The sequence below is a fragment of the Tiliqua scincoides genome, chromosome 3 (genome assembly GCF_035046505.1).
Source record: "Tiliqua scincoides isolate rTilSci1 chromosome 3, rTilSci1.hap2, whole genome shotgun sequence".
Taxonomy (NCBI): Eukaryota; Metazoa; Chordata; class Lepidosauria; order Squamata; family Scincidae; genus Tiliqua; species Tiliqua scincoides.
In genome coordinates, this window is record NC_089823.1 from 152,601,583 (window position 1) to 152,620,178 (window position 18,596).

Consider the following 18,596-nt stretch of genomic DNA (forward strand, 5'->3'; position numbering starts at 1 on the left):
AGCATACTGCTTCTCTTCTTCATTCATCCTGTCAGTGAATTTTAGAAAAAATGAAAAGGAAAATTGAATGACAAACCTGTACTATGCTGCTATAGTCTGGAATGTCCTCAGGAACTGTAGCCTCATAGCTGCTCTGAAGGAAGATTGGACGATTGTCATTTACATCCAACAAAATGACATGTACAGTTGCTGTCCCAGTCTTTCGTTTTCCTGTGGGGCCATTATCTGTGAGAACAAACAGTGGTCCATGTAATCACCTAACATTGCAGAAAAAGTCAGTTGTAGTAACTCATCATTCATTGGCATCCTTCAGTCTCGAAAGACTATGGTCTCTAGCTCTGAAAAGTGGTTCTGGAACAGCGTCTAGTGTGGCTGAAAAGACCAATTTGGGAGTGACAATCCCTTCCACACTGGGAGGAAATGTAGTCTGTCCCTGGTATGTCTCCCTGACTACAGGCCTTCCTTCTTTGCCTCTTTGCCTCAGTCTGTTGGCCAAGTATCTCTTCAAACTGGGAAAGGCGATGCTGCACAGCCTGCCTCCAAGCGGGACGCTCAGAGGCCAAGGTTTCCCACCTGTTGAGGTCCATTTCTAAGGACCTCAGTAACTGAACAATGAGTAAATGCTGGAAGTTCTGAAGCAGGAATACAGCGCCCTGGGCTTCTCTTTCTTCTCCTTCATCTGTAGCCTATTTGCTATGCCATTTCATCCACCCCACCCCAAATTCCTGCGCTGTCTTTGCTGAACCCATGCTTGTTAAAGAGACATCATGCTCCAGCAATCCCAGATTTCCACTTGTCTTCCTGCTGGATTCTTAGTTGGGGCTAACAGGTTACATCTCCACTATTCCAAACTTCATGCAGGCTTGAGGCAGTTCCAGTTGGCCTGTTCCAGTTGATATTACCAGTTGATATTCAGGCCTGTTCCAGTTGATATTACCAGGCAGAACATGCAACTGACAAGGATGCACGTCACCAGATGATAGCACCATTAAATGTTTGTTGGCTCTAGCACAGTGGTTCTCACACTTTTAGCATTGGGACCCACATTTTAGAATGAGAATCTGTCAGGACCCACCGGAAGTGATGTCATGACCGGAAGTGACATCATCAAGCAGGAAAATTTTTAACAATCCTAGGCTGTAATCCTACCCGCAATTACCCAGGAGTAAGTCCTATTAACTGTCATTGTTAAAAAGCATATACATAGTAGCCTGTTCAAAGTACAGATCTGTAACATTTCCCCAAATGCAATCACATACCATGGCATGTGCATCAAGTCTAATATATTAAAAATAAAATATTGAAATGAATGGGGACCCACCTGAAATTGGTTCGCGATCCACCTAGTGGGTCCTGACCCACAGTTTGAGGAAAACTGCTCTAGCATAAGTAGGTGGGTTTAGTGCATATTTTAAGTGAAATTTTAAACAGATTTTATTTAACAATACACAGGTTTATTTGTTTAATGCCTGTAGGAGAAAGGCTTGATTTGAATATTAGTGTCATCTCCTTAATTCTGATTGGTTAAAGGCGGAGAGTAAATACATAAAGCTGATTAGAAACAAAATTGAGTTCAGTGTAAACTCACAGTTGGTTCAGTTTCACATTTTGCAAGCTGAATTCAAAATTCAAAATCTGGTTCTGAATCTTTTCAATCCTCATTTTTGTAAATATAATATTTTGTGGTAAGAATGTAGAGTAAAAGATATATTTTTAACCTTTATGTACAATATTTGAGATTCATGCCAAGTCCCCCAAATATAGCATTTTAAAAAGGAATCTGGATGGACAATTTTAAAATTCAAAACTCAAACAGTGATATCTGTAGCGTACCAATTTGCACTGGAAATTGTTTTACAAACTTATTTCAGCTGTATTGAACTGTCTGTGAAAGACATAGAGTCTGATGTACAAAGCATCAGTATAATACTTGAAAAATTATAATTCCGTTGAAGGTATCTATTCATATCAATTATTTGCCATGTGAAATCTTTCATAAATTTGTCTTGCATAAAACATTTTCTTTCGAAGATAGGTCTTATTTACCACTCAAAAGAACATTAGAACAGCCCCGCTGGATCAGGCCATAGGCCCATCTAGTCCGCTTCCTGTATCTCACAGCGGCCCACCAAATGCCCCAGGGACCACACCAGATAACAAGAGACCTGCATCCTGGTGCCCTCCCTTGCACTGGCATTCTGACATATACCATTTCTAAAATCAGGAGCTTGCACATACACATTATGGCTTGTAACCCATAATGGATTTTTCCTCCAGAAATTGGTCCAATCCCCTTTTAAAGGCATCTAGGCCAGATGCCATCACCACAGCCTGTGGCAAGGAGTTCCACAGACCAACTACACGCTGAGTAAAGAAATATTTTCTTTTGTCTGTCCTAACTCTCCCAACACTCAATTTTAGTGGATGTCCCTTGGTTCTGGTGTTATGTGAGAATCTAAAGAACATCTCTCTATCCACTCTATCCTTCCCATGCATAATTTTGTATGACTCAATCATGTCCCCCTTCAGGTGCCTCTTTTCTAGGCTGAAGAGGCCCAAACGCTGTAGCCTTTCCTCATAAGGAAGGTGCCCCAGCCCAGTAATCATTTTAGTTGCTCTCTTTTGCATCTTTTCCATTTCCACTATGTCCTTTTTGAGATGTGGCGACCAGAACTGGATGCAATACCCCAGGTATGGCCTTACTCAAATTCCTCAGATCAGGCACACTGTCTTAATCTATATTCCAATCCAGTATGTTGCAACTATTTCACACTAGATATTGTATTGCGTAAGTGTATATACACAAAAACACATTCTCTTCCTATTGTCTAAGGTTAAAAAGTGTCCTTTTGTGGAACATGAGTTCAAAATGCCAAGAAAACTGAGGACTGACTGAAGATAAATAACAAAACTTGCTTCTGCCCTATAAAACCCATTATCACCATGTGAGATTAAGATTTACTAAAGGAATAGGGATGAAAACTTCAGAAATTGAAATGGAACATTGTGTCATTAACTTGTATGGGTCCTTTACAAACAGTTCCTCTCTCCATTTCACCACTAATGAGGCAGAATTAAATGCACATCCATTAGTCAGATAACTGAAACAAAAGTACACCATAGAAAATCCTTACCAATGGCCTCGAGGATAAGTGTATAGGATGACACAGTTTCTCTGTCCAGGTTGACCACAGTTCTAACTACCCCATCTCTAAAGCCAACACTGAACTTCCCATCCTGGTTCCCACCTGCAGAAGGGGAAAAGAAATAATGACTTCAAAAGAAGAATGAGATGCATAAAGATTTAGACAAGTGCACACACACTATACTGGACACATGAATTGTGGGATACTAAGAAATTGAGAAAAACAAATGCTCCAATCCTAAACTCACGTACTAGAGAGAAAGTCCAACTGAACTCTGTGGAAGTTACTTCTGAGTAAGCATGCTTGGGATTGTGCTGTTATACTCCTGATTCCTGCATGCAAATGCACACACAGGTGAGCAGGCACATCCACAGACCTATGCACAACTTCAGGATCTGGCACCATAGTTCTATACATACCAATCCATTCTATGAAGTTCTACAGCTGGGACAAATGGCAATTCCAAAAGTATGCATGGAATACTCCTCCCCCCCCCCTCAAATCCCGAAAAGTTTATTCAGAGTTTGAAATGTTCAGTCCCATTATCTTGTTGAATCTTGCCCTGACTGTGTCTGTCTAAGAAATGTAGGGCTGATTGTTATACACCAGTCAACAAAAAAAATTAGTCCATTTATGCTAATAAGCACCACAAGGGGATTCATCAAAGCTTCATATTTTCAAAATGTAGTCGGAAATGATAAATTTCAAACATCCCAGGAGCATATGTACTCCACTGAGATATCACACCTTGGATCTATGCTACAAATTTAAACTGGAAACAATTTTGACTATTTTGATTCTGGTGAGAACGCTGAGGATTACACAGGCCTACAAAATTGAGGGTCAGAAAAGTTTTTCCCAAACTTTATGATGATTTGATATGAATTTGGGGTGCTGATTTCCTAGTATAGCCTCGTTAGTGAATGGTTCAAGCAGCTTCCTCATGAGGAAGTCATGGTGTAGGCTTCCTCATGAGGAAGCTGCTTGAACCATTCACTAATGAGGCTATGCCGTGTCTCCAAAACTAGATGTGATAGGGTAAAACGGATGCCATTTTTTGAATCAGCACCCCAAATATACCCAGGAATTGGTGTAACGTTTAAGGAAGCAAAATGTGTGTTGGCCTGGGTTATTTGAGAGCAGACCCTAGGCTTTTCACATCACTACAATTCTCAGGGCCCCTCCCCCCAAAAGCTTAGGGTTTAAATAATTAAACAGACTTAAAACCGGTTTCAATGCATAGTGCAGGCCTCCTGCTACTTTACCTGGAAGATGAAGAGTTGGCATGGTATGTAGGTCATTGTAGATTAAGATGAAAATCTTAAGGTTTGTTTAATTTGAAGCCATTTAATGATTCAGAGAGAATTGTCTGAATGAATCTTCTAAATGTAATCCAAAATAGTAGTTGACTGTCCAGAAATGTATATGGTGCAACAAGAAAATTCAGACTGTATGCCATTGTTGAGGCCCAAATTAGAAAAAATCTCAGGAAACATCTCAGGTTAATCAGATTATTTTCCTGCTGACAACACTGCATTTTTATTGCTTTCAAAGTTTCATGCCTTGAATATTTTTATCCAAATTAAATATCTTGATTCTTACTCTTCTCCTTTTGCTATAGGTTTTGTAGCTATAGTGCTACAAAAAAGTCACTAGGTAATAATAATACAAACATGATTTGGTGTGTCATAAAAGACTCTGGGCAGCAGAGGGCGAGAATGGACAACTTTTGGAGCCTTCAAAATAAATACTTGTTTGTGGAATGATATTCTTAATCCTATGGATGATTTCAGTGGGGGAATATCAACTTTATGAGAACCCCATAAAGAATATTTAATAATTTAGAGTCAGCTAAAGTTAAGCACTTCTAAGTTTACAGATTTCAGTGGGAGAGTAAAGCATGTGCACTAAATTTCATTTTACGTCAATGCAAGAGATAGAACAGGCCTCCCCAGCTTGTAACTCACCAAGCCAAACACAGCCCACCAGCAATGTATGGTAACTCATCAAAGGCTCTGCATACCTGGAACTGCAAAAATGGAATAAGATGGGACTATCAAAAACACAGCGGACCTCAATATGTAGGCAGTGGGCTGCATTTGGTTTGTTGTGTCACAATTTGTACAGGCTACAAACACGTTCTTAACTTTCTTCACTGGACTGCTTTAAAGTGCTTCACTTTGGCTAGATCATTCTTCATGTTTGTAAAGCATGCTGTGCCGTGCTTCATTTGTTAATATACATGAATCAATCTACAGAAGAGTTGAGGTTTTCCAAGAAGGTCTGCTTTAATCTAACAGCACAGTTCCTGCAAAGTATCTGGCTTATTCTAACGGCCAAAAACACTGAAAGCCTCTGTGACAATAGACAGTTTTAAATGTTGTAGATTAAAATAAATAAGATTGAAGTCCTAAAACTTTGTGAGTAAGCTCCATTGAACACAATGGGACTTACTTCTGAGTAATATGCACAAGACCAAACTGTAAATCAAGTTGTAAGGAGGAAGATTGTCCCTTACTATTTATTTATTTTTTGTGTTGTTCTTCCTCCAAAGAGTTCAGGGTAGGAAAGAAAAACATTTTCTTCTCTACTTTTGTCCCCACAGCAACCCTGTAATAGCCCAATCCTGAGCTGCCCGGAGTGCGGGTCTGCCATGGTGCCAAAATGGCTGCTGCAGTATTCAGTGTACAACCAGGCAACTGTCAGTGGCTCCTAGGTGGTAGGGGACTTTTATTCACTTCCCCCGGGTAAGGGAAGCAGCCCTGCAATGGGGTTACTTGATTCTATGGCAGCTCTGGAGCCATCGCAGAATCAGAAAGTCCCATGTCATACTGTGCGGTCCCACACCGAGCTCAGAATCCAGTGGAGCAGAGCTCCATCGGCCCTACCCCCTCCCTTCCTGCTCCCTCCCTGATCATGCCTCCTTTCTGCCTTCTTCCTGTCCTGGAACGCCTTCTCCTTGCCTCCCCCCACACCTCCACTCACCTCTCCGCCGCCAGAGAATCCGGGCAACCACTGGGCAGCAGAACTTGGACTTGCGTTGGGCTAGCTCCAGCACTGGGCCTGCACTAAGGGCTTGCAAACATGCCTTATGGCACATTTGCAACTGAGGGCACCAACAGTGACTCAGCGCACAGGGCTCTGGATCGGGTCCTAACATAGGTTAGGCAGAGAGATAGTGACTGGCCCAAGGTCACTCAGGAAGTTTTGTGGCTGAGCAGGAATTTGAACCTGGATACTCCAGGTCAAAGTTCAATGCCAGAATCACTATATAATCCTGGCTCTCCAAAAGTAGAATTAACAGCACCTAGCAAAGTGCTGGTGTCAGGGGTTGGTCAGGTTAGGCACTGACCCAGGGGCCATCAGTGGGCCCAACTAGCCAATTCCTGAAGCCCCAGTGCCCACGTCCCGTAATACACACTGCACGGCTGCTGTTGCCTTCTGACAACCTCAGTCTGCAAATCTGAATATTCTCAAATGTTATTAATATTTCTGTCTGGATACCTCTTGAGATCACTGCAAACCACAGCCTGACTTACTTTGCAGTGGGAGCAACACAAAAAACCTGAAAGAAAAACACAGAAACAATCCTAACCATACCTGCTATGGCACCAGCTCTCTATAAAGTAGTTGAAGTAGTTTAATTTATGCCAAATTCTACATCAGAATATAACTTACCTGGCTACACTTCACCAAACATTGCAAATGAGTTCAGCCACAATGCGTTCCTCAAATTGTCATATCCACATTCAGCAGACATAAGCCAGCTGATGACTCTTTCAGTCTGATGAAGCATAGATAATTCCCAGCCGCAAACAGCCCAAAACAGCTATCCTTTGCAAAGCATCATAGGAAAACATGCAAATAAGCCTTGCAAACCTTAACAGCAGGATGAAAAACCCCTTTGGCTGTCTGTTTACATACATTTTTCCCATGCTGCTTTGCATTGTACTCTGCACTATCATGTGTTTCCAGTAGGAAAGGGGTGGTTACAGACCGAGAAAGAGGCGCTCCCCAAGGTATTGAGCTACAGAAGTAGAACAGATAGGATGGAAGGAGCTTGGAATAGCCATGACTCAGTTCCAGTTACTATAGAGGAGAGAGGAAAAGGCTCTCTACCTGGTGAGAGATGAAGTAGCAGAATTAGGTGATGGTTCCCTTTACATGGAGTTAAGGGAAGGGTGTAGAAAGGGGCTGAGTCTTTCAAGTCAATCAAGTGTCAGCACATTTTTATTTTAATGGAATTTTAAGATTTTTCATTGTCACCCACCCTAAGCCTTTGGGAACACGGTAGGCTATAAATCTGAAATAAAGGGGGGGAATGAAAGACAAACACAGCAGTAAGGACATCAGTGTTCCCCATTGCCTTTGAAGTAAATGGTTCTAATTTCAAGGAGTAGCAGTTTTTAGAGAGGCATCCAGAAAAATCTGATACCTGTGATGAAATAACTGAGCTCCGCGTTGAGACCCACATCAGCGTCGGTGCAGTTCAGACGAACCACTTTGAAATCACGAGGTATATTTTCAGGAAGTGATACATTGTAGATAGATGGGAAGAAGGTGGGGTTCTCGTCATTCACATCCAAAACTACAAGAGAGAATTCAATCAACATTGATTCTGGGCTGTGTTCTCAAGCATTCCCTGGTGTTCTTAGAAGGTGGACTGGCAGCCACTCCCATCAATAGCTATTCCACTGTTCTCATGGATCATTCAGATTGCTATAGGGAGTCTATGCTATAGGGCAGTGGTCTCTGAACTGGAGACTACTGTGTGCCAGAAACCCTTCCCCAGCATGAATGGAGCTTACCATTCTGCTAGGAAGCCTCCTCAATGTGCTTCCAATCACCCCTGAACTGTGTGCCAAAAATCAACCTCCTGGCTGATGGAACACAGAAGTAGCTAGCTGGCAGGCAGTTTGGGGGCGATCGAAGGCACAATGAGGAGGCTCTCTAGCAGAACAGTAAGCTCCATTCACCCGGGGGAAGTGTTGCAACAGGCACTGAATCTGGCCCATGGGCCAGGTTTGGCACCCACTGCTATAGGAGAATCTATGCCATACAGAAACCAGGATTCTAGTTCATGTCACACTGGCTTAACTAACAGACCATTCAAAGAAACAGGATACATGGCAAATGATTGTGAGCAGTGCAGCAACAGTTTGTAGGAAAGTGGTGAAATGCCTCAGGGAGTTCCAGAATCACAAATATTTTAAAGTTATGAGCAATTTCCATTTTAGAGGTCTTCACGTTTAATTTAGAAGCTTTTAAACTGCATTTACAAGATGAGGAGATTTGGGGGAATTGATACATTAATGCCATTGCATCATATATAAAGATACCAGTTTATTCACACCTGAAACTAAAGATATGAGGGCTGCCTTCCACCCCCAATGCAGAAAGTATTGGAAGCAGCAGAACAGCCTCTTCCCATGGATCACAGATTAATTTATCCAGGTTCAAAATCTTTTTAAAGCAATTGCTAAGTTCTTGTACAGAAATTAAGAAGAGATCCCCACAATTTTTAATCTACTTAAAATATGAGCTAAGAATAACTGATAGCATACAAAAGATTAGTCCATTTTTCTAGGAGCATTCTGGGGATTGTAGAAGCACTGCTCCTTCCAATAACCATATGAAGCCTAGAACCACATGGCAGAAGTTCATGCTGCAGCCCTAGCCCATGCTTTTGAGGAAGCCATGTTTTCCTCACTTAAAGCATGAACTAACAGTGCAATATAGTGAGAAAACATTCAGACCATGTCTTAATCACCTCTGACAGTGAGAGTGCTGGTGGAACTCTTGGATGGCACCCCTGCATCACTTGCCACTATCCTAAGGTAGTACTCGGCGATCCTCTCCCTGTCTAGAATGGCTGTGGAGTTGATAAGACCACTGCTGCTGTCAATGAGAAAGTCCATCCTAGGCATGCCCACTTGCATGTGATAGGTCACCTGACCATTCAAGCCTTCGTCAAGGTCAATGGCTACAACCTAAGACAGAAAAGAAAAGGGAGGTTCACAACTGTCTCATGAGCTCTTAATATTAAGGTGAAGTTAGAAGCCTTCTCAGATTCTAGCAGAGCAATGATTCATTTCCCACAGAGTCAGTGGTGACACTAAGGTGTGCAGGGAGTGCAGCCCAGACCAGGTGATGCTCACAGGGGGTGTGAACCACTACTGACCAAAATGTTTAAAATCTCGGTGTTTATCTATAACACAATCATGTTATATATTATTCAATGCGAAATTTCATGCAGAATGCAATGAAAAAACTCCACTCTGAAATAGCTTTATTCTATTGAAAGTTATAGCCAAAAAACCAGTGGGGTATGACAATGGTGCATCATCACACCCACTGCCTGGGGTGTTGCCCGTCCACTGCATGGGAGAAGGTCCATTATGGGGGTGATGTGCTAGCCTCCCACATAGGGTGAAAAAACCCTAGTGAAGCCACTACACAGAGTCCATGTTAAACTCAGCAACTCAATGTTGAATCAATGATTAAGGGCCCAATCCTATCTGACTTTCCAGCACTGGTGTAGCCGCAATGCAACCCCAAGGTAAGGGAATAAATGTTCCCATACCTTGACAAGGCCTCTGTGACTCCCTCCCCACTACAGGATAGAGCACACACCCCATTGGAACGGCTGCACCAGCACTAGAAAATTGGATAGGATTTGGCCCTAAACTGGCATATAGAGTGCCAGTTCAGAATTGGAACTGTGGCAAGGGCAAAGTTTTAAAGGCCTCTTACCCCTGCCACATTTTTGCCCTGTTCAGGTGCCCCCTCCACCCTCCTATTGTTAAAAGAAAAGAAACAACATGCCAAACTAACACATTTGTTGGAATATTTAGCTTGGCTCTTAAATGTACATATACAGCACTAAAATCTATTACATTTTTGACATGACATACGATATTTGTTAGACAGATGATGAAGATCCATGTTTTCAAATAGCTTTTGTTTTGGGGAAATACACTACTGCCCATTCAGAAGTATGCTGAAATCATAAACATTTATTTCTGTGGGCAGTTCTAACTCCTGTCCCAGTGGAGGGAAAAAAATGACTGAAACCGGGTTAGGTCATATTCATCAAGTCTATGCCTTGAATATGTTCACTTTCCTCTTGAAGAAGCTAGGAAGAAATCACTGGACTAGGGCTAAGGGGAAGACAACCCCTTCAGCTGTGGGAAAAGTGATGGACCACTCATGAAATCTCCCAGTGAGTTCCAGTTTTGCAGTGATGCCTCCCTGTGTTCCAGCATCTCATTTTCTATGCAGTAAGGGGATAGTACGCAGACAGCAGTCAGTGTGGCTGCATGAAGTAAGTTTTGTCATTTCCCACCTCAAAATATTTTCTAAGCACATGACAGTTGAGAGTCTGGCTGCATAGAAAGTTGTCACCAAACTGCAGTGATAAACACTATCACCACATATCACCGCATAAAAAAATCTCAAAGTATTTTCTTAAATCTTGTTCAGTTAGTGCAGCGATAGAATAAAAAGACAGAATGGAGAAGATTCACCTGGAAGACTGATGAACCTGTTGGAAGACCCTCTGGAATCTCAGTGATAAAAGGTAAGTTCTGGAAAGTGGGGTCATTGTCGTTAAGATCCAGCAAGTTTACAAACACAGTGGCACTACTAGTGGCTCGTAAGGGTGGCCTTCCACCTGCAGAGATCAGAAGAAATACAGTCTTAGTCCCATCTGCACTTCTTTCCAATGAAGATTGCAAAGCAGAGCTTCCAAGATTCTGTCACAGTGAACCTCCCTAAACTACAAAAAAACCCCATTCAGGCATCCATATGTAAATGCACTTTTACTGAGAAATTAAAGTAAATTAAAGTAGGAAATTAAAGAAATTAAAGTGGGAAAATGATAACAAAACAGTTACAATAAATGACAGCAGTAAGAAGTTAAAAGGTAACATTCTCCTAACCTTAGGCAACCTATAGTTCTTGTTTTTGCGACATTACTATTATGTGACAAAGTTATCTGATGGATAACAAAGAAAAGTTATACTTTTATTGAAAGTACAAAATACATAAGAGTGTGGAAACTTGTAGCCACAGAATAAAGTAATGGAATAAAGTTGCAGTTAATCAAATGCAAATGCCTAGAGCCTAGAGCAATTGAAACAAGCATACGATCAGTAACGGAGACCACTATCTTCCTCATGAGCTCAGCTTCCTGAGGGTTTGGATTCTCTCTGTCCAGCACAACCCCTGTTGTTCGAATCTTCCCTGTGGTGCTGTTAAGACTGTAGAATTTATTTGGTGGTCTGATGTTATACACGAGGGAACCATTTTCTGCCAGGTCTGGGTCAAAGGCTGCCACCTACAGAGATCAAGAGAATGGTGATGTATTGATATTGTGAAGATTCAAAAAAAGAAATTCCTTGCATTTTTGAGTTTATCCTTGCAGCTTACTCTAAACTGAGGGAACAGATGCAAAAGATAGTGGAGGGAAGCATCATTCTGATTCTATTTTCTCTTGCACTTAAGCATACAACACTACATCTAGTGGAAGAAATGGCCTTATACCTTCTTGTGGTACAGCAACAGTGACCATTGCTATTTTGTCAACACAATCACATGCAAGCAAAACAGAGCAAGAAAGCCAAGTAAATATATAACTCTGTCCTACATGGTATGTGAACTTCAGCTACGTATTTTATTTATTTAAGGGCACAATCCTAACCCCTTATGTCAGTGCTTTTCAGCCAATGGGACATGTGCTGCATCCTGCAGTGGGTGTCACTCACAGTTGGGTGTCACTCACAGAGGCCTCCTCAAAGTAAGGGAATGTTTGTTCCCTTACCTCAGAGCTGCATTGCCCTTATGGCAGTGCTGGAAAGCACTGACATAAGGGGTTAGGATTGCGCCCTAAATGATTTACACTTCACCTCTCCCCCAGTAAATGGAGCATTCATTATAGCATACATATAGACAAAAAATGGTAAAATGCAAAATAAGAATGAAACCTAAAGTGCAATAATTGCAAAATAATTGTAAAGAACAATGCGTTAAAAATATTAAAACAAATACAAAACCAAAAGCAACTAACCAAGAACAGAGGCAATAAAGGACAGGCAGACCTGGCAGCTAAACAGTTTAAGGTTCTTATAGCAGTGATTTTCAGCCTTTTTTGTCTCACAACATACTGTCAAGGTACTAAAATTGTCAAGGCACACCATCAATTTTTTGACAATTGACAAAGCATCCCATGCTGTTGGTGGGGGGCTCACAATCCCCCAATGGCTGTTCTAATAAATGACTCTCCCCCGAACTCCTGTGGCACACCTGTACACCATTTGCAGCACATCAGTGTGCCACAGTACAATGGTTGAAAATGGCTGCAACTTTTAAATACTTCTTTATGAATTTTTCCTCTTTTAGAAAACAATTTTGTTCGTTTTTTCAAAAATTCAAGAAACCATATTCTAACATAGATGAAGTCCCAATGCACTAGCAAAAATCAGGATTTGAAGCTGTCTCAATCACAAAAGGACATTGCTTATGTGTATTGCAATTAATTTACATTTATGCACATTTTAATCTCCGCAATCTCTAGTAGCATGGAAGAAAAAGCCAACTAAAGATGGATTGCTTTAACCAAATACACCACCTGTTTGCTAGTTTAGTGCTATTCAGAGGTTAATCTTGAAACATACATATAAATCTTCAGACACATTTGAGATCTGCATTTATACTGCAAGATCCACCAGCAAAGTGCCTGGATAGGAGTGGGCCCCCTAACTCACAATGAGAGACTCAGCCCATGACAGGGTGAGTTCACATGACCACTTTTTCCATCATGAGGTTATACTCTCAGTTGCCTTTTGGTAAATGTTTACACATCATTTTGGTTTGTTAAGGGTGCAAACCTAACCCCTTATGTCAGTGCTTTCCAGCACTGGCATAGTGGTGCCAATGGGACATGTGTTGCATCCTGCAGTTGGGTGTCACTCATGGAGGCCTCCTCAAAGTCAGGAAATGTTTGTTCCCTTACCTCAGAGCTTCATTGCCCTTATGTCACTGCTGGAAAGCACTGACAAAAGGGGTTAGGATTGCACCCTTAAGAGCTTTAAGGACAGGTGAACTATGGAAATAGTGGGATCTGGGTGCCAAACACATCATTCATACATGTCCATTTTCTCTCTAGGAAAAAAATATTGCAATGCCCTTATGTCACTGCTGGAAAGCACTGACATAAGGGGTTAGGATTGTGCCCTAAATGGCTCAATAGGTGTCCAGATTAAAGGTGAACCAGTTCTGAGTGTGTCTGAATAATTTTGTATCTCTTGAGAGTGTGTATTTTGGGGGGGAAAGGCTTGAAAGACCATAAAAATGTTCATGCATTCTATAGGGGATGGTGTCAATGGGACCTACTTCCAGGAAAGCATTATAGGATTGCCCTTGGGCAGCCCAATTCTGAGCTGCCAGGGGTGCCCAGGCTCCACGGCATTGTGAACGGCTGCCACCGGATCCTCCGCGCCCCGGGCTACGCCTTGAGAGAAGGGGACATTCATCCCCTTCTCCCAGGTATGAGAAGCAGCCCCACAATGGGGTTACTCACTTTACTACCAAGTAAGGTAAAGGTGTTCGTGCAGGGCACCGAGCCCTCCATGAGTGCCTTGGATCCTGTGGAGCGGAGCTCTGCGGACCCACCTCCCTCCCTCCCCTGGCACACCTCCAACGTGCCAACATTTAATAAAATACCACCACCACACTTAAAGAATATGGTATCTGCCACAAGGAGACAAAAAAGCTACTTCAAGGTGGAAGAAAGATGGCTGGATTTACTTCTGTGAAACTGAACATCAGAGTTGAGCACTGACTGACTGCAAGAGTTCAAAATGAGAAGCAGGCTTGTCTTCTGAAGTCATTTTATTACTTTTTAATTACACCGAAATAAATTATACTTGATCAACACATGCACAATTGATTTCATGTGTTATTAAACCACTGGGCTCCTGTTGCCTCTTGCCAACATTTCTTTCCCACAGAAACAAAATTACAAGGAGCTGGAGCCCTGTCCAGATTAACAGTGCACTCAGAGAGCAATACTTGTTCATCAACAAGGAGGGTGGGAGCACTGAAAGGCCAGTTAAGGTAACTGAGAGTTAATTTCTATACTGTGAACATGGACTCAAGCCCTTTGCTATTTCCCCTCCTCCCTAAAAGATTAATGTTTCATTATGGTGTTTTTTAACACAGTCTTTCCTGTTTGATGATTTTGTGGATTCTCTCCGCTTTCCCCTCATTTATTTTCTGTTTCACGCCCGTCATTTTTCTCCTAGTGTGATGGAGAATAATTCTCCCTCTCCCTCTCTTTTATTTTGCCGGAGGGATTTGAAAGGCTTTAAATCAATGCCTTTCAGAGAGGTCCTTGAAGGAGGTCGCAAGCAAGGCTGGGAAAATAAAAATTGGCCGAAAATTTGCTTTAAAAAAACCAACCCTCACACACACACACACAGAGGAAGACCGTGTCATGTTTGCTAAGAATAGCAAGTGTACATGCAGTTCAAAGACTGTGTTCACTAGATAGGGTTTCATGCTTTCCCAATCACATTAGGGTCCAGAATCACAATGAAGGATGCAGAGTTCATGGTACAGGAACTGAAAGTATAACAAATTCTAGTCTTGTGCTACTGAATGCCAAGAATACTAGAAGGAAAAGTCATAGTGTTTGTAGCAGTCTTCAGGTGGTTAAATTAACATATACAAAAGCAGGGGAGTTCAATCATTCTAACTTCAGGAGACCATTTGTATACAGAATTGTCTACCAAGGATTCCCACATCTTACACAACATCCATAGGACCTTAATGCAGTGTTTCTCAAACTGGGGCATCGCGACGCCCCTGCCTGAGAGCCCTGGCCTCTGCCCCCTGAAGTGGTAGGGACAGGGTTGTAGAGATGTGGATTGAGAAACTGTATGAGACTGTCGAAATGGATGTGTTGACGGAAAGATTGAGGGATGGCAAGATGGAGAGAATATAGAGATTGTGGAACCCATTATATGAATGGTTAGATAAACGATTATGAAATATTGATTGAAGAGATGATAATTATAGAAACAAGACAGTATTGGCTGCAGTTCTGTGATTCCCTAGTGTTTTTCCCTCTGTATTACCCTGAATATATGTATTTGTGATTTTCCCTGTACCCATGCCTTAAATCAAATAAAATATTAAAAAAAAAAAAAAGTGGCGGGGACAGGGGAAAGGAAGTAACGCGATCCCCAGGATTGCACAGCTGCAGGAGCAGAGGGCTTTAAAAAAAACACAAATCCTACCTTCTGCTGGGGTGCCGGGAGCCCCGTGGAGCACTCTGCAGGGCTCCCTGCAGCTTGTAGAAAGTGAAAATAGCTATCGCGACCCACTTCCTGGTTGCAATTGCAAAACCAGGTTGCGATTGTTATTTTCACTGTTTACAAGCTGCAGGGTGCCCTGCAGAGCACTCCGTGGGGCTTCCCACACCCTCCCTCCCTGAACCCTGGCAGAAGGCAAGGTGTATTTTTCAAAATGCCCCCTGCCCCAACAGTGGAATGATCCCGGGGATCACATCGCTGCCTTTCTCCCTGCCTCCTGCAAAGACTTAGCTCAGGTAGTCAATTTTGTTTTCTCTAAATAGCCGCTTTAGGGGGTGGAGAATGCCAAAGATGGATTCTCTCCTGAGGCAAATAGCAGCCACACAGTGGAAGATCTAGATTGGGAAAGAAGTGAGGCAAAAGGTTTTTAAGTCCTCTGTAACCTGTACCCCTAAAAACTTTGGGAGGTACTAGAGATTTGCTGTTGCCTCAATTAATGCTAGTAGAGAAAGGAGTCTAAATGTGTTTTTAAAAGACTTTTTTCCCCTGTGAACCTGTCACACTCCATACTCCATCCTTCCTCAAACCAAGGTTCTGGAAAGAATGTGAAATTCTAAAAGGGTTGTATTAGTGCTTTTTTAAATAAATGACTTCACATTGCAGTATCTGCTAAGAAAACAAAATTTGGGGGGAACAAGTAAAGGGTACAAAAGATCAGCAGAACTCTAATCTCAGGATGCCTCCGCTCTTGCATTAATCCTATCCCCCCCCCCAGTGATTTTACCTGAACTCTCCCCAACTATTTTTACTTCTTTACCTCTTTACTATTTTATTTTTCCTGATCAGTTTATGAGCATTTATATTTGGGAATATAGAGCAGGTATATCTGCAGAGCCTTGCTGAACCCTGTGTCTTTCAGTTACTCCTCCTCTTTATTTCATACACACTATCTTAAAAACAGTCCTCTCCCTGCCCAAGATGCAGTAAAGTTAAGCTGGTGCTTCAAAAAGAAAAGCAAAAGTGAGTGTGTGAGAGTATTCTCTGCAACACATACCGTTGTGACGTCAGAGTTTGGAGGGGTCATTTCTACTAGGTTGATGAAGTATGGCTCATCCTTCCATACTGGATAGTTATCGTTAATGTCCAGCAAAGTGATGTTAACCTGAAAACAATTAGAGTTGTAAATACAGGCTTTTCTGCATTTTAGCCAGCATTCCTTAGCATTTCAAATTCTGTACCTGCAAGGTTCGAAAGATGTTGTTTTACAGGCGATAAATGCGACACATGAACTTGATGACAATGTCTGACAAGAGTCTCTTCCTCCTGTACCTCTGAATAGCCCTGTCACATGCAATATAGCTTTTTAACAAGATGTTGTCCCATTTGACTCAACAATGCCAATGCTCATGCTTCATTATTTACAATGGAAGAGGAGGTGCTGCTCTCCAGGGAAGCTTTCAGATTTCTGTGCTTAGACCCCCTGACAGCAGCACAAAAACCTCTACTAGCACATGAGTCATAACAAATAAGTAAATCTGACTCATTTTTTATCTCTTCCTTTTTGAATCATTTCCATTACTGTCAGCTGGGTTATTTATATGCTGACTAATTAATGTGTACACTCTTCCTTTGCATATTCTTCCAGTGAAAGTGTTTGAGATGGAGACTTCTAGCTTTAAGATCATCACATGTTGTTTCTATTACTTAATTGAACATGAGTTCAAGCCTCAAAATTTCAAGTTGAAATTTTCCAATTCTCAGAGTTAAGCACTTCAATAAGAGAAAAATCTCAGCTTATGAAACTTTAGGAGGAAAAACAAGTCAGAGTCAAGAAACCAGCATCAATTTGAGCTCATGTTGAAAAATGAAGATTTTGTGATCAGGAAACTTACGATGCACTCAAAGTACTTACACATGAATACAAAATTTACATAATTTACAGGGCAGGAGGTCTGATCTAGAGGGTAGAGCCTCTGTTAGCCTGAAGATAACATCAGAAGGTCGCCAGTTCAAGGACACCGGCAGTTCCCTGAACGGCTGAGAATGGCGAGACCTTGAAGCAGCTGACAAGCCCAGCAGAGTGATTCCACCTGCTCTTGCTGTGAGCAAGAAGCGTCTTGGCTGCCCTCCATTTGAGAGATGGAGCTGCTGTCAGCCTGCGTGGGAGAACTGGAGGCCAGAAGTGAGACCAAACCAGGAAGATCCACTCTGAAATGTTGTTGGTTCTTGAAAGAGAGAACCTCTGTAAAAATCCCCTTGAGGAATTTAGAAATGCCTGCCTATGTAAACCGCCTTGAATAAAGTCAGAGGACTAATCCGATGACCAGAAAGGCAGTATATAAATAGCTAGTTATTATTTTTATTATTATTATTACATGAATGATGATTTTCTTTAATGTTGTGATTTTATTATCATCCCCATTACAACTATAAAGGAGACCAGGAAAAAAAGTAACATAGAAGCCATTAAAAATATATTCAAATCTGCTTTAAATTCAGACAGGTTCTTTGCTCCTACAACTATTTCAGAATGTGAATAGCAAAACAGAACAAAAAGTTTCAGTTAAGGGTCCATTTAGACATTATCCTAAATATCCTACATTTTTCTTACAGAGTGAGTATAGCGTAGCAATTAAGAGACTGAACTGCAAATCAGGACTTTCTCAATTCAAATCACACCTCTTCCACAACTTCTCACTAGGTGGCCTTAGGCAAACCATTCCCTCTCTGCCTCGGTTGCAATATGGCCATAATAACACTTACTTGCCTTACAAGGTGGTTGTAAGGATTCCATAAAGGTAATACATGTAAAGCATTTTGCATGCTCAGAAAGTGCTATATAAATGTATTTTTAATACAAGATTCTCTTTAACACATAAATTAACACATAGATAAATTAGTATTCAGTTAAATTAGCATTCAGACACACATTCAGATTAAACTGGAATAGCAAGAACACATCTAAAACACATCTTACGGTTCCTTTCTCCCCCAAACCTGCAGTGGAGTTGTAGTGTGTGTAAGCATTTCTACAATCAAAGGTATTCATGTTTCCAATAGTGATAAGTGACCAGCACAGGGGGTAATCAGCCAACACGGCAAACAGAAAGTAATTGGCCTGTTGCGTTAACAATAG

General features: G+C 41.6%; 1 protein-coding gene across 1 annotated transcript in view; it reads right to left on the bottom strand.

Annotated features, from left to right (window-relative positions):
* Positions 1 to 18,596, bottom strand: part of CDH23 (cadherin related 23) — a 453,381-nt gene that overhangs the window by 130,171 nt on the left and 304,614 nt on the right. The window contains exons 21-27 of the mRNA XM_066621404.1: positions 16,515 to 16,622; positions 11,295 to 11,484; positions 10,673 to 10,818; positions 8,917 to 9,136; positions 7,582 to 7,734; positions 3,135 to 3,248; positions 77 to 225 (exon numbers count right to left, since the gene is read on the bottom strand). Coding sequence (XP_066477501.1) covers positions 77 to 225; positions 3,135 to 3,248; positions 7,582 to 7,734; positions 8,917 to 9,136; positions 10,673 to 10,818; positions 11,295 to 11,484; positions 16,515 to 16,622 — 1,080 coding nt within the window. The remainder of the gene's footprint in view (positions 1 to 76; positions 226 to 3,134; positions 3,249 to 7,581; positions 7,735 to 8,916; positions 9,137 to 10,672; positions 10,819 to 11,294; positions 11,485 to 16,514; positions 16,623 to 18,596) is intronic.